The 14,536-nt window shown below is 38.5% G+C and overlaps 1 protein-coding gene across 2 annotated transcripts; it reads right to left on the bottom strand.

Moving 5' to 3' along the window:
- Positions 1-4,559: 4,559 nt before the first annotated feature.
- On the bottom strand, positions 4,560-14,426 carry ripk4 (receptor-interacting serine-threonine kinase 4). Of its 2 annotated transcripts, none has more exons than XM_027138388.2 (8): positions 14,094-14,426; positions 11,082-11,373; positions 9,783-9,931; positions 9,553-9,602; positions 8,621-8,779; positions 8,141-8,250; positions 7,349-7,586; positions 4,560-6,962 (listed from the first exon to the last, which is right to left on the bottom strand). In XM_027138388.2, exons 1-8 carry the CDS (start codon positions 14,273-14,275, stop codon positions 5,692-5,694), a joined length of 2,451 nt encoding a protein of 816 aa, XP_026994189.2. In that variant the 5' UTR covers positions 14,276-14,426; the 3' UTR covers positions 4,560-5,691. The 2 variants fall into 2 exon arrangements, with proteins under 2 accessions (XP_026994189.2, XP_047660419.1); XM_047804463.1 differs by having other exon boundaries at positions 11,082-11,394; positions 14,094-14,225.
- Between the last annotated feature and the right edge of the window lie 110 nt (positions 14,427-14,536).

Genomic DNA, 14,536 nt, shown 5'->3' with positions numbered 1-14,536 from the left:
CTTAGAGCACAGAGTAAGTCATGATCTCCTGTTGTAATGTTACAACAAATTCACAACTTGTTTGACACAAACAATGACATTTTGACATTAGTATTTCATGAGTGTCTGTAACCAACAGTTTTACAGCCTGTTCACCGACAACACCTGCTCTGAACAAGTAGTCTAGGCCAGTGGTTCTCAAACTGGTGGCCCCGAGATGGTGCCAGAAAACATCTGAGTAATAGAGGCCCCTGGTTCCTTTTTTCAAAGGTGACTAGATTGAACCAATTTGGGAGGCTATTCAAAGATCGCAGCCTTGGTTTTAATGCTTCCACATTGTATTGCTGATGCCCAGAGGGTATTTTTGATGGTCGGTTTGAAGGACAGGACATTGTCCTCAATCATGACCCTTCAGTTTTATTTTTAATGAGAATGTCCATCCATCCATCCATCCATCCATCCATCTTCCACCGCTTATCCGGGGCCGGGTCGCAGGGCAGCAGTCTAAGCAGAGACGCCCAGACTTCCCTCTCTCCAGACACTTCCTTCAGCTTTTTCGGGGGAACACCGAGGCGTTCACAGGCCAGCCGAGAGACATAGTCCCTCCAGCGTGTCCTAGGTCTTCCCTGGGGCCTCCTCCCAACTGGACATGCCCGGAACACCTCCCCAGGGAGGCATCCCGGAGGCATCCGTAACAGATGCCCGAGCCACATCAGCTGACTCCTCTCGAGTGACCGAGCTCCTCACCCTATCTCTAAGTGAGCACCCAGCCAACCCGCGGATGAAACTCATTTCGGCCGCCTGTATCCGGGATCTTGTCCTTTCGGTCATGACCCAAAGTTCATGACCATAGGTGAGGGAAGAAACGTAGATCGACTGGTAAATAGAGAGCTTTGCTTTGCGGCTCAGCTCTTTCTTCGCCACAACAGACCAGTATATCGACCGCATCACTGCAGAAGATACACCAATCTGCCTGTCGATCTCCCGCTACATCCTTCCCTCACTCGTGAACAAGACCCCAAGATACTTAAACTCCTCCACTTGAGGCAGGAGCTCTCCACCAACCTGAAGGGGGCAAGCCCTTTAATGAGAATGTCATGAGAGAAAAGTCTGAAATAGTCCTGCATGGACTTTATGACTTTCTCATTTAAAAACAGGCATCAGAAATGAGTTTACTCCTTGTTAGAGTCAGGGGTTTTACAATCTGAGAAAGCCTTGGAGCAGAAACACTGCTCCTTCAAATTGCAATGAGCCAGCTGAGGTGGTTTGGATACTTTACAAGGCAGTTTCCACTAGAGACTATATCAAGGTTGGTTTAGCAACACTGAGGATCCTCCTGAAGGAGCTGGAATATGTAATTTATAATTCTAGACTGACAAAAAACAGTGAAATGACTGAAGATCCCCAGAAATGAATGCTGATTTATATTTGGATATGGTATATATGGTTGTAAAGATTACATTATACTCTATATGGTATTTATGGTAGATTTGCCTGCTCTTAAATATGTCAGTAAGATTACATAAATAAAGTCTTTTATAATTATATTGCACTTTTAATATTTGATAATAATATTGCACATATAATTGTGACAGATACAAGCTTATGCCGACTGTACATTATATATGATGTACAAGGCTGAAAGTATAATATTCAATTCTGGTATTTTAAATGAGGTGAGTGTATAAACATTTTAGATATTCAATAAAAAATATTACACACCCAGAGAGTGTCTCTATAAAAGTAGGTGTGCGCTGCCACCTGGTTGACTGGGTATGCATATGATTATAACAAAACCTTTATGTGTTGTAACTAACCATGTCGGCCTACAGCTGTACACATAAACTTATCAGTTAAATTTTAATTAGAAGAAAAGAGGGTTTGCTTTGATAAATGGGAATATTGATAGTACCGGTAATGATAGTGAAATATAGCAGTAATTTTTAAACAAATTATGTGTTTTTCAATTGATCTGAAACAAAAAGCAAGATATATAAACCTCCAGAAATGAGATGATGTGCTAAACATTGTTATGAAACCAAACATTATTGAAGTAACATTTTCCAAAACTTGGAGACATGAAAAATGTTTGATTAATAGTAATAGTAATAGATCCAGTTCTGCTAACCTTATTTACAAGTTTATATGCCTTCTCTACTAATAGCAGAGGGCTGAGCTCATCAGGTGGCTTTGCATATAAGAAGGAAAACTACAGTCCATGCAGAACCACAGATCTACCCTGACACGTCACTTCACCTACTGTGCACAGGATGGCGCTATGGAAGGGTCTAACAATAGCTGATTTATTTGTTAAGATGGAAGGAATGCAATTCAAGTTCAGTCATGCCAGTAGCATCACATGACACATTTGCTTCAAGAAAAGATCTGCATGTTATAGAGCAGACTATTAATCACACCTAGGCTATTTATTTGGAGGAAAACTTGCTGTATGAAGAACTCACTGCCAGTAATTCACACAACAATAATATCAGCTGTTTGTTGTGAAAGGGAGAGATACAGACACCTGATACACCGTTTACAAATTAAACCTTTCAGATTATTCAAATCATGACTTGTTAATTCTGTGAATCTCAATTTCTTATTCTAGGCCTGGACTAAAAGTGAGTAATGATAGGCACTATACTTTAAATTGATTGCCATCTGGGATTAAGTTTAGGGTGGGTGTGTTTTGGTGATGAATGTCTAAATAGAAAAGGGAAGCAAGTTGAAAAAATTAGGAAGGATCACAGGCAGCATGTCCACATTAAATTGTTTGTTAAGTCTGTTAATGAATAACTGTCACTGAGATCAGCAGCACATTTGTATGCTAGTGTGTGTATAGGCTTAAGTGTACGCTCAAAACCTAGCTGTAAAATCACTGAGTTTGACCATTGTCAACTCCTAAAATGGCCACTGATGTGTTAAATGCGTGTGTATGTGTTTGTGTGCATACACATGTCATGGCTTGTTCCTTATGCACCATCTCGGATGTTGTGGGACAAGTTTGGCCAGTTTTGAAGAAAAGACAAAGAGGCTCAGATCTTCTCCTTGACTTTGTCTTGGAAAAGCTAACAATGCAGATGCCCATGACACACAAGATCATACCTTATATACAGTATGATTATGAGAAATGTATATTCGTCAAAATTTGTTTATTTAGAATTTTGATTAAAAGGAAACCGATTGAGTCTTGTGTTTGGATAGGATTTTTAGACGATTGTCCGTATATGAATAATTGCCATTAATAATAATAAATAAGTGTATTTACTGCAAGTACCTCAGATACAAATGGTGTTTACAGAAACACCATTTGTATGTTGATTATCACTTACACACTTTTAAAAGTGTGAAGAAGAAGCCTTTATTATTACAGCATTATATACATTTATTATTACAGCACTACAGTATATACATTACAGCACAGTGAAATTCTTTCTTCATATATCCCAGCTTTTTTTTTGGAGTTTAGGGTCAGAGTACGGGATCAGCCATGATACAGCACCCCTGGAGCTTAGAGAATTAAGGGCATTGCTCAGGGGCCCAACAGCTGCAGCTTAGTGGTGTGTTGCTTGAACTTTGATGATCTGATCAACAACCACTTGAGCCACCACTGCCTGCTCTTTTACAATTTCATTTAGATTGTGGCTATATCAAGTATGAAATTGTGTCATCTTGTTTCTTTTTATTACTTGCGAGGTGTACTTATACACATATTTGGTTAGGTGCAGGGTGAGTAAGCAGTGTAGATCAGGAAGGAAGTCATAAAGAAATACATGGATCTCCGGGCTAGACTGAATAAAAGCATAATGTAAAGCAGCCTGTTCTTAGGAAAAGAACTCTACTTGATTGTATTTGTTGTATTCTGTTTTTTTTACTTTAGTACTGACATCTATCAATTGTTCTGCCACTGCTGTAATGTTTAATTGTACAGTCACATATTCCACTGCTTGAATGCTGAATTGACTACTGTTTGATCTGGACTTTTGAATATTAATTTTCTAGTTTCTTCAGAGCAAATAAAACATGATATTCATGGATGCATAAACATATATTTTTTAGAGCATTTGACTAGAACATTTTAAAATTAAATACGAAATTATTAGAACTCAGGGGAAAAACACCAGTGCGATTTGTTTTGACACTTAATTGAATTGATTAAAAAAAAAAAAAAAAAACATACTCCATAACATCAGAGATCTCTAAAGCTCTCATTTCGCTCAGGCTAATGATTATACATTAAACAACATGAAAATGAAGGCCTGTATGAAATGGTTCCCGAAGAGTGTTAAGCCCTGAAGGTCACACACACATACACACACACATATATATAGGGAACAGTGTGATTTTCCGTTATTTGGGGAGACATCAGTTAAGGATATGATAACATGGAAGATGACATGGACAGGAGCAATACCATTGATTTGGTTTCATTTATGTTAATCATTTTTCTTGTATGTTGTGTCATACGTTGTGTTCTTTATTCTTAGTTGAGAGTATGGGGGTAAAGAGTTGCTTGTTTTTCTATAGTGTTCCTATGTGTATTGTGTAAATGAATAAATGTATGAAAGAAAAATATCAACTTTTCATTTAATAAACACAATGTACTTTTATTGTACCATCAAAATACAAAAACATAAAACTGTTTAAACACTATACTGTAGGTACTTAATTCTGAATATAAAAATATGACAATGTCTTTTTTTTTTTAATCTAATTACAAATGTCAAAGCCCTGGCTTGTATATGCAAGCATATGCACAAATACACAGTTTACCAGTGAGTAAATTCAGGATAAAGGAGGATATGAATGCCAAGGTAAGTAACATGCTGCAGTTCCTTTCTGAGTTAATTGTGGGTTGTGAAAGCTCTGCTCTTCGTGGCGTCAGTGAGGCACGGTGCTCTGCTTTCACAAAGTGATGAAAAGATAAGGTGGTCTCAGGAATTGGCCAACAGTCTTGACATGGTGGTATTCACAATGTACAGTTACCGCCCCCATTTCCACTCCCCACCCACACATCACCTGTGATCCCCCTCAGGCCCTGTTCCCATGGTGGGAGCCAAGTGGTTCTAAATACTCTTCTGGCTGTCATGCGACCAGAGGTATTAAATGGTATAATTAGCCTTGTGGATTTGAAATAGCCTTGAAGCACTGCCAGGATTTAGGCACTGGGGTAACAGAGTACAGGTGCTCATGATCTGACCTCAATATTAAGCAATGACCTGCTAATTTAATACATTATATTTTTCATGTTAAAGGTTACATTTATTTCCCTGGAGTGTTTTATTTCCAGGAATGAATGGCAAATACATAACATGGTAAAAACAATACTCAAACAGTGAACGGATAACTGTTAAAAGAATGGCTGTGACAAAAAGATCTTGCTGAAAAGGGCATAGCAATGATCGGTCCAGATTCTACAGTATGTACAGTACTTGTGTATATACACATCATCCTTTTCCTAATCAGGAATGTTTTTTTTTTTTTATTACTGCTGGAAAACCTTTCAAGAGCCCCAAAAATCCATAGAAATAAAAAATATTCAAGAGGTACTTATATTAAAAGGACCCCAACCAAATAATTACATTATATACAAAAATTGGAAATAGATAGTTAAAAGTCTCTTTACCAAAAGAGTGTAACAGTCCATTGATTTTTTTTTCAATGCATAGATTTTCTTACACAACATAGCAGCCAGAGACACTATCGAATCTATCAGGTCTCTGTGCTAGTCATAGCAGAGTGTGCAGAGGGCAATTGTGTGTCTGCTGAGTCATGTGTAGAGTTGTTGCCCTTTGGCATGGTGAGTTTCAGGATAAGTACTTTCCTGTGGAGCCCCTCAACTGTTTTAGTGTTCAGATTCTTGGGTTCTGGATGCAAAATGTCCGCCTCTGTGTTTCCGTTGCTCAGCAAGAGACGCGTAATGTCCATGTGTCCACTCCGCAATGCTAGGTGCAATGGTGCTAAACCGTCCTCGTCCTGCACTGTGACTACCTCAGGCCACCTCTCCAGCAGCTCGCTGAACACCTGGACATGACCAGCTTCAGCTGCCAGATGACATGCAGTGCGCAGGGCACGGTTGGCACTCCGGACATCAGCACCCTCCTCCAGGAGCATTTTTACTGTGGCCAAGTGGCCGCGCTGAGCTGCTAGGTGCAAGGCAGTGCAGCCTTGAACTGTGCGTCCTTGGATATCAGCACCATGCTTCAGTAGCAGGCGTGCGGTGCTCGTGTGGCCTGTCTCGGCTGCAACGTGCAGTGGTGATCGTAGGTCGGGGCTTGAGGTCTGTTGCACATTAGCACCCAGCTCCACCAGCACACGTGCCACCCTGTATCGGCCTGTCTGTGCTGCCAGGTGCAGTGGTGTGCGGCCATCGGCGGTTGTCGCATCCACATCGGCACCTGCCTGCTTAGCCAACAGCTTGGAGATGGTGGAGTGGCCACGCCAGGCTGCCAGATGCAGTGGTGTCCACCCATCTTTGGCAGCAGCATGGGCGTCAACAGCGCCTCGACTCAAGAGCACACGCAAAACACCTTCACACCCATGCTGGCATGCCACATGTGCGGCTGTGCGCCCCTGTGCATCTGCCTCACTGGCTGATGCCCTTCGCTCCAGAAGCAGGCGTGCCAGAGCCTCATCACCATTCTGAGCGGCAAAATGCAGGGCTGTGTACTGATCCTCGTCTTTAGCATTCACATCAGTTCCTTTGCGGCTTAACAATATCTCAGTGACACTACGTAAATGCTTCTCCACGGCCACATGCAGTGGTGTGGCACCACGCCAGTCAGCCATATTAGCACTGCAGTTGTTGAGAAGTAGAAATTTCACAGCCTCCTCATTGCCCAGTGTTGCAGCATAGTGAAGTAGGCCACCGCCACCTTCTAGACGGAGCTCCACATCCTGTGGCTGTAGAAGCTTCATTAGTTTTGCTGTGTCTTCAGTACGAATGGCTTCACATAGCTTCTTCTTTTGTAGATCACATGACTCTGAGTGTTTAAAAAAAATATATATATATTTCTTGAATCTGCATTTAAAACCAACAAGCAACAGTACTGAACTGACCTAAGGTTTTCCGGCCACAAAATAAATAAATAAATAAATAAAATAAAATATATACATACATACGTATGTATGTTTATATATACACACACATATTTTTATATAAAGTTATTAAACTGATGATTTTCAGACTGATAAGTAGGGTGGACTCATATAGAAAAATGAACTGGCCTATTGGTATAGCTATATATTGTATCAGAACATACTAAAATCCCCAAAATCCAATGTTACAAACAAGCAAGCAAGCAACAATCATATGGTCATAGTACATCTTAAAACAATGTGAGAATTATTGTCGAATAAACCCTCATACCATTGACTGAATTCTCCCTTTCAAAGGAGAGTGTGATGGAGCCTTGGGATGAGAAGGCGGAGTCCACAGAGGAGATTCCTGACAGTCTCTTGCTGGTGTTGTCTTTGCTCTCCAGGCAGTCCTCTTTAACATGGTCAAAGCTGCGAGAAATCCCAGAGTCTATTTGACTCAGCAGTTCAGAAAGGCTGTAGTCCTTCTCTGGTAACATGGCTGACTTTGGCCTTACTGGCTTTTGCTCCTAAACACAAGAGCAAACAAATATAATGCACTGAAGTTAATTAACTCTAATAGAAGTAATATTGCTCCTATTTTGAAATGTAACATTACAAATTACAGAGAGAGATATTACTGTAAACTCTTGTATTTGACTCGCTTTTTGAAACGTTTACACTAATACATGTATTCCAAAATATTCTGCTGATTCAGGAAATTAATTTGCACTTAAACAATGCTGCCCAGTTGGATTCCCTTGACCTGCTGTAATGTAACTAAAAGGTACAAAACATTTATGGTATGTGCTTAAAGAACATAATACGTGCCATACAGTTGCCCAATAGGTGAGCTGTGATTGTGACAGACAAATACCCTTAAATGCTCATCAAGATTTTTTTTTATGCTGTCATGTTGCAATGACATAGATCTTTACATGGTACCTGATTTCCTGGTACACAGAGTTTTGATAAAAAGCAACATTGAAGGGAAGAATAAGAATGTCAGACAGAGAAAAATAACAATAAACAGAACAGAATAGTCTCAGAAATAGGATCTTAGCAATTTGGTGTTTGGTGTTACCTGTTCTGATCTCACAGGAGCTGGACAGGGTGAGGAATCTGGCTCAGACATTGATCCTCTGGCCTCATCATGGGGTTTTGAACACAGCTCCTCTACCTCAGATGTAATCTCTGTAGACAACAACAAACAATCTTACAATAAATCAGATTACTTCATTTTTACACAGACACGCACACACACAATTCATGTTATGACTACTGAATTATCGAAAATATCCTTGTACAGTCCACATGTAATTCCTTAATATTGTATTATATATATATATATATATATATATATATATATATATATATATATATATATATATACACATATATATATACATACATACATACATACATACATATATATATATATATATATATATATATATATATATATATATATATATATATATATATATATATATATGCAGTGGAAAAACATTTTGTTGTACACTGTAAACATATCTATGGCGGAAGAGTTATATGGGACATTCACCCTGGAAACTTGGCCTGGCATCAGGACAGCCACTCCAGCATTTCTGCATGAGGGCTATAAAGCCTGAACACGCCTGAGGTCGACTGCGGGGCAAAGAGCTCAGGTCTGGACGAACCCCTTTCACCACCTTCACCATGATATGCAGAATGTTATTCTCCCCTATAGGACACAAAATAAACAAGGTTTCAAATCACTGCTGTCGCTTGCTCAGAAACATAGGACTAACTTTGCTGTAAAAATGGAGGCAATCACGGTGTTAGTTTACATGACGGATACAGTAGATGATATATACACACAACACTATCCCATACAAGGGTGAGGGTGCATACATGTGAGTAAAATTGAACGCTTGAAGAGTAACTGTTCTGAGCTGAGGCACAGAAGAGTGAAAAATAGATTGTGGAGGGGTTGAAGATGTCCTTTATATTCCCAAGTCTCTGATTCAACACAAAAATGTGATTGTTTTTTTTCCAGAAGACTTTTGTTCACACATATGCTCCTGTGCCAACCAGTGACAGAAAAACACAGACAGCTATTTTGGATTTAAGCTATTTCAACAGTCATTATTACCAAATGACAGTTACTAAAACCATAGACAATGCCTTCAAGATGTGATTTTTATTCTTGTCAAACATAATTCTATACTGTATAAGACAGACTTGAGGGGAAAAAACAACCAAACAAAAAGAATCACTCAGCAATGCTAATAAAATATGACCTTGAAAATTAAAAATGAACTTAACCTGATTTTCATACATCCTGTAGAGCATGTAGGACTGACTGACCTCAAAATTGTACTGTGAACATCGATTGCTTAGACTGAATAGTCCTAACAATAACAGGCTAATCGGTAGATCTAATTAGTAATTAGTAAATGGGCCATGGTTGACACTTGAATCACTGACAAGCAGGATCATTGTTCTCTACCTTACCTTGATATGGCTTTTTCTGTGTGAGAATTCCCCAGATAACAATCGAGAAGCTGTATAAAGAGAGTACAAATAAGTTGAGTATTAAAATGCCTCATAAAAAGCAGGGCAAACACTGCAAAATATAACACAATATGAAATGATTTCAATGTATGTACAGAAATGTTATCGATATGATCATATGCTTCTATAACTTTCAATCTTTCAAATAATGCCATGCCAGAAAAACTGACCTGTAGACATCATGCTTGGTATCAGAGACCCTTTCCTTCTCTATGATCCTTTCAGGAGGCAGGTAAGCAATAGTGCCACAAAATCCATCACGACTGATGTCATCGTTCCTTGCAAAGCCATTCCATCTGGCCAAGCCAAAGTCTGAGATCTAAAAATAAAATACGAAACGATAAATGTGAGACATAAAGGCTGTGTGTTCAGTTTATTTTCCACAATACATTTTCAACCAATTAGGGAGTGAATGTGATCTTCCACCAATACATCTTAAACTGACTAGGAACCAAGAGGTGATATGATATTTGACATGCACAAGCCTAAACATTATAGAATTCTGGTTTATTCAAAAACACTTTAAAACATTAAAGAATAATCAAAAACAGCATAACAGGCTTCCAAGGCGCTGTAAACAAACCATTATACCATTTGTTATTTTGCAAATTATTATGTCTTCTTTGCCAAAAAGTTAAAAATGTGGTGAATGTTTAAAAACAGTTTAAAATGAAGTATGTGCTAAACAATCACAATTCGTGGCCATTTTGTGACCACTTAATGAGTTTACTGTAATGTCATCAGAATGCTAACAAATGATTTGTACTTGCATTGCAGTGAAAACTGTGGAGAGAGAGGTTGCTTGGTGGTGGGCACAGTGGCATTAGAAACAAAGGGGTCACTGTCACCATTTCTAGAAAAGGTAGGTTGTGAGTTGCTGTGCCTTTTGCTCACCCCGAGAGGTGGGAAGGCCCTGTTGACTAAGTGTGTGGATTTGTGCAGGTGTGTGCCTGCTGCGCATTAAAGCCGCTTAGCCAACTTGTTCAGGCTGGCCCAGGATGGATGTATTTACATCCATCCTTTTCAATCCAGCAAAGTAATTTCCCACCCATCCTCCCACTCCATGCTTACTCATCCATAAGGAGGACAGGCAAATATGGGATAATGGCTGGGAAAGCATTTATGCCTTTGGGGAATCACATGGAACTAAAGGTTTAAGGCCATTAAGGAAGAAATTCCCATTTCCAAACTACATTTCCAATTCACCTAATAAACTCATATTATACATCTAACACACTTCTATGTCCATGAAATTACTGTGCATACTCATAACACTATATATATAAGTTATATATATATAAAAATATGTTTTATAAGCCATTAAATGTAATGTGTGTATATGTAAAATGTTAGAATTTATTAGCAAACAACTTCACAGACTAAGAAGCAGTTACTTAACTCAAGTTATTAGAGTTACATGTAAGGTCATTAAAACCTACATTTGATACCCCACGAGACATAACACATACTTTGACATGGTGGTGGGCATCCAGCAGTATATTTGCAGGCTTCAGGTCCAGATGTAGCAGTGGTGGGTTCATGCAGTGCAGGAAGTTCATGCCCACTGCTGTCTCATGAATAATACGAAATCGCAGCACCCACGGCAGTGTCTCGGCAGCCAACAGTGTCTCCAGAGAGCCTGTCTCCATGTACTCCATTACCAGGCCCAATGGATCACTGCAGATGCCATATACAGGCAAGATGTAGCGGAACTTTGCTGCCTCCATTTTATTGGCCTCTTCAAGGAGCTCGGCACGCTCTCTTTAAACAGATGGTATACAACTTCAAATCAAATTGATGATCAATTACTTCAGTATTAATGATACATAATGTTTAGTATTTGATCAAAAAATATAAACAACTCCTAAAACCTGAGAAAAACTAGATTTTTCAAACAGATGGTAGTTTATGTGAATTGAAACATGTCATCTGAACATAGTAATATATACAGTATAAAACAGCAGCTTTGCCTGAAAAGTCAAATCTATACTTGTACTAAACCATGATATAATTTAGCACATTATTGCTGTGTTTGCATGTGTGATTACATGACTGGTGTGATCTTAGCTGACTAAAGACTTTTAGACTGTTTTTAAAATGTCAGTGCATGTAAATTAATGGCTAATTTGGATGGCAGACATGTTAAGCCTAAAGGGCGGTAAATCTCTAAACAATGTAATCGTGAGGAATTTATGAGATACCAGTGCAAACGACTCCCTGCTTGTCATGCATCACTTTGTAATCCTGGATTTAATGGGATAACGGAGAAAGAATGCCATCATATATAACTCTAAATTAAATAGTGTGAGCAGGTGACATATTCCCACGTAGCCAGCACAAAACTTAAGAGACCTTATCAGTTTTAGCCTGATGAAAGCATTTAAATATTAACACACATACACACACACACACACACACACACACACACAAATACACACACATACACACACATACACACACATACACACACATACACACACATACTTGTATGAGAACTGTCAGTATGAATCTGGTTTAATATAGGTAGTCACATCAATTTCATTCCAATTTATTCAAATGATAGACATATCTGGTTGTACACTTAAATTTTAATATTCTTTAATTAAATTGTATATCCTTTAATTTAATATCCTTTAATATCCTGCTCTGTAATCATATTACATTATAGCATTTTCAAGAACTGTTCATATACTGATACGGTATCTGATACAGATACAGATATGTAACATACAATGAAAAATTCAATCAGGTTAAGAATTACACCTCTCTGATGGAAAACATGACTCACAATTGTTAAGGGCTAATACTTAATCAAATGCTGTATGATCAATTTGTATCAGTGTAACACTTTATACCATCTAAACATAACCAATGCCAATAAAGATGTTTAAAATATAGTGGCATGCACAGTGATTTAATCATGTAAAATACTACACATTCATGTACCTGACCAAATCTCATGTCAACACTTAAGACAGGATCTTTCCTTGTCTTGAGGCTCTTTAAGCAAAAAATGAAAGCTGTTTGTTGTGACAAAAAGGGGATAGTGAAGAGAAATGGGGACAGGGTGAATAGGAAGGACAGGAAAAGAGAGAGGTGTATTCTGCTTCTCTAATCTCTCGCTTCAATCATTAACAATCAGACAAAAGCTCCTCTTAAATGAAGGCCCGGTGTAACCGGTTTTTCAGCCACACACATTATTACTCTAAACACAGGCCAGACTGAGCTAATGGAGGACAAAGCTCACTTTTGCGTTTACGGCTTGGTCGAAGTAAATGTACAAGAGTAAAGTGCAGATGTTATGCACTGATAGTATGCTTAGCCTGTGCTGAATACTCACAGGACTAACATTCTTCTATCAACAACTGATCTTTGCACACAGAAGTAAGAAGTTGTCTCATATATGGGTTTACACTTTACTCAAAGTGCTCACAACACAAACATTGGATTGTCAACAACAGATTATCTCTAGTCATGCAATATAATATTTAAATTTTGCTCCTAATACTGTTCCTAAGTTAGTATGACATAATTATGATATTTAACCCTGATCTGTTTATGTGGCCAAAAGTAACGAACAAAGCTAACAACTAGCAAACACACAACTCTCTGTGTGTTTGTGTGTGTGTGTGTGTGTGTGCGTGCGTGCGTGTGTATCCATATCTTGGGCAGGAAGGATACATTTGACTGATGTATCTGGTTTAGCCTACTAATACTTTAGGAAAGAGTATACACAGAGTAATTCAATCCACTGTAGTGTTTTTTCCTCTATGCTAGAACACTTACTTCAGGTCTAAGGAGTTAGAACCAGCTGTGTCTAAAACAGAACCAGCTGTTCACATATGAATGTCTTCTTCATTCATACGTAATGCTTGTACCTATTTGTATAGAGGTCATCTCACATATTACTAGGAAATAAAACATCAGTGAAAGGCTAGGGATTGTCATTTTATCATACCTGATGATATCTTTTTCTGTTTGACAATAGTTTAAGTGCAAAATATATAAAGGCAGGTGGAAGCATAGTCATGCCCCAAGGCAATAATACGTATTCAATTCTGTGACTCAAAAACAAGGATGGGAAGTTAATTACATTAAATCTCCCAAATACGTATTTCAGATGATAAATAACTATAGAGGGTTTAACGCCGTCCTTTTTTTAAATCAGAAAAGCCCTGGGTATGAATCTGTGTAATTTTTAGAGTTCAATGATCAAATTCACCAAGTGTACAAAATATTTGATCAAAAACTTCAAACTATTTTTGATCAATAAAAATGGGTGTGTGAGATTCAGTTAATTCACTTCCAATATTATCCCAAAAGTTTGGCTTTTCTAGTTATAAACTTCCATAACACAAAAACAAATTCAAATCACCCTTCAGAAAAATAGGGTTATTAACAGATGCTGAAACACCTTGTTTTTTTCACAGAGGCATATACACATTAAAGAGGATAACATAAAACAATAAAAAATCACTCACTTTTCATCCACATGAAGACTGGGAGGACACTTAATAGCCAACCATGTTTTCCACTGTACGTGCCGTACTTTGTACACTTGTCCAAATCCACCAGAACCTATTTTCTCCCAATTGCCAAACTCAGACGAGTCAAATGTCTTCAGCAACCCCATAACTCCTGGGGAATTCTCTTGAACATCCATCTTGAAAACCTTTTAAGAATGAATGCTCCTTTTTCTTTCTTCTTTACATAAAGACTGTAACTGACTCACACACCTGAATGTTTCCGTGTTTTCTTCTCTTTCTGTTCAGACGTCTGTCTGGCCCTTCCCTCAGTTCAGGTGAAGGGTGGGTGGGACTTCAGCTGGTGACATCACTTCCTGTACCAAACAGCATGAAGCAACACCAGTTCAAGGAATTCTAGCCTTTAGCCGACCTAGAACTTACCATGCAACCCTCATTTA

This window comes from Tachysurus fulvidraco, chromosome 20 (genome assembly GCF_022655615.1).
Source record: "Tachysurus fulvidraco isolate hzauxx_2018 chromosome 20, HZAU_PFXX_2.0, whole genome shotgun sequence".
Taxonomy (NCBI): Eukaryota; Metazoa; Chordata; class Actinopteri; order Siluriformes; family Bagridae; genus Tachysurus; species Tachysurus fulvidraco.
Note: the sequence above shows the minus strand (reverse complement) of the source record. Positions and strands in the feature narration are given on the sequence as shown.

Coding starts and splice junctions, on each gene's coding strand:
- ripk4 (XM_027138388.2), bottom strand. CDS start 14,275: ATGGATGTTCAAGAGAATTCCCCAGGAGTTATGGGGTTGCTGAAGACA. Junction 8,780..9,552: donor ACAGAAAAAGCCATATCAAG/GTAAGGTAGAGA, acceptor TGTGTCCTATAG/GGGAGAATAACATTCTGCAT. Junction 7,587..8,140: donor CTCCTGTGAGATCAGAACAG/GTAACACCAAAC, acceptor TCTTGTGTTTAG/GAGCAAAAGCCAGTAAGGCC.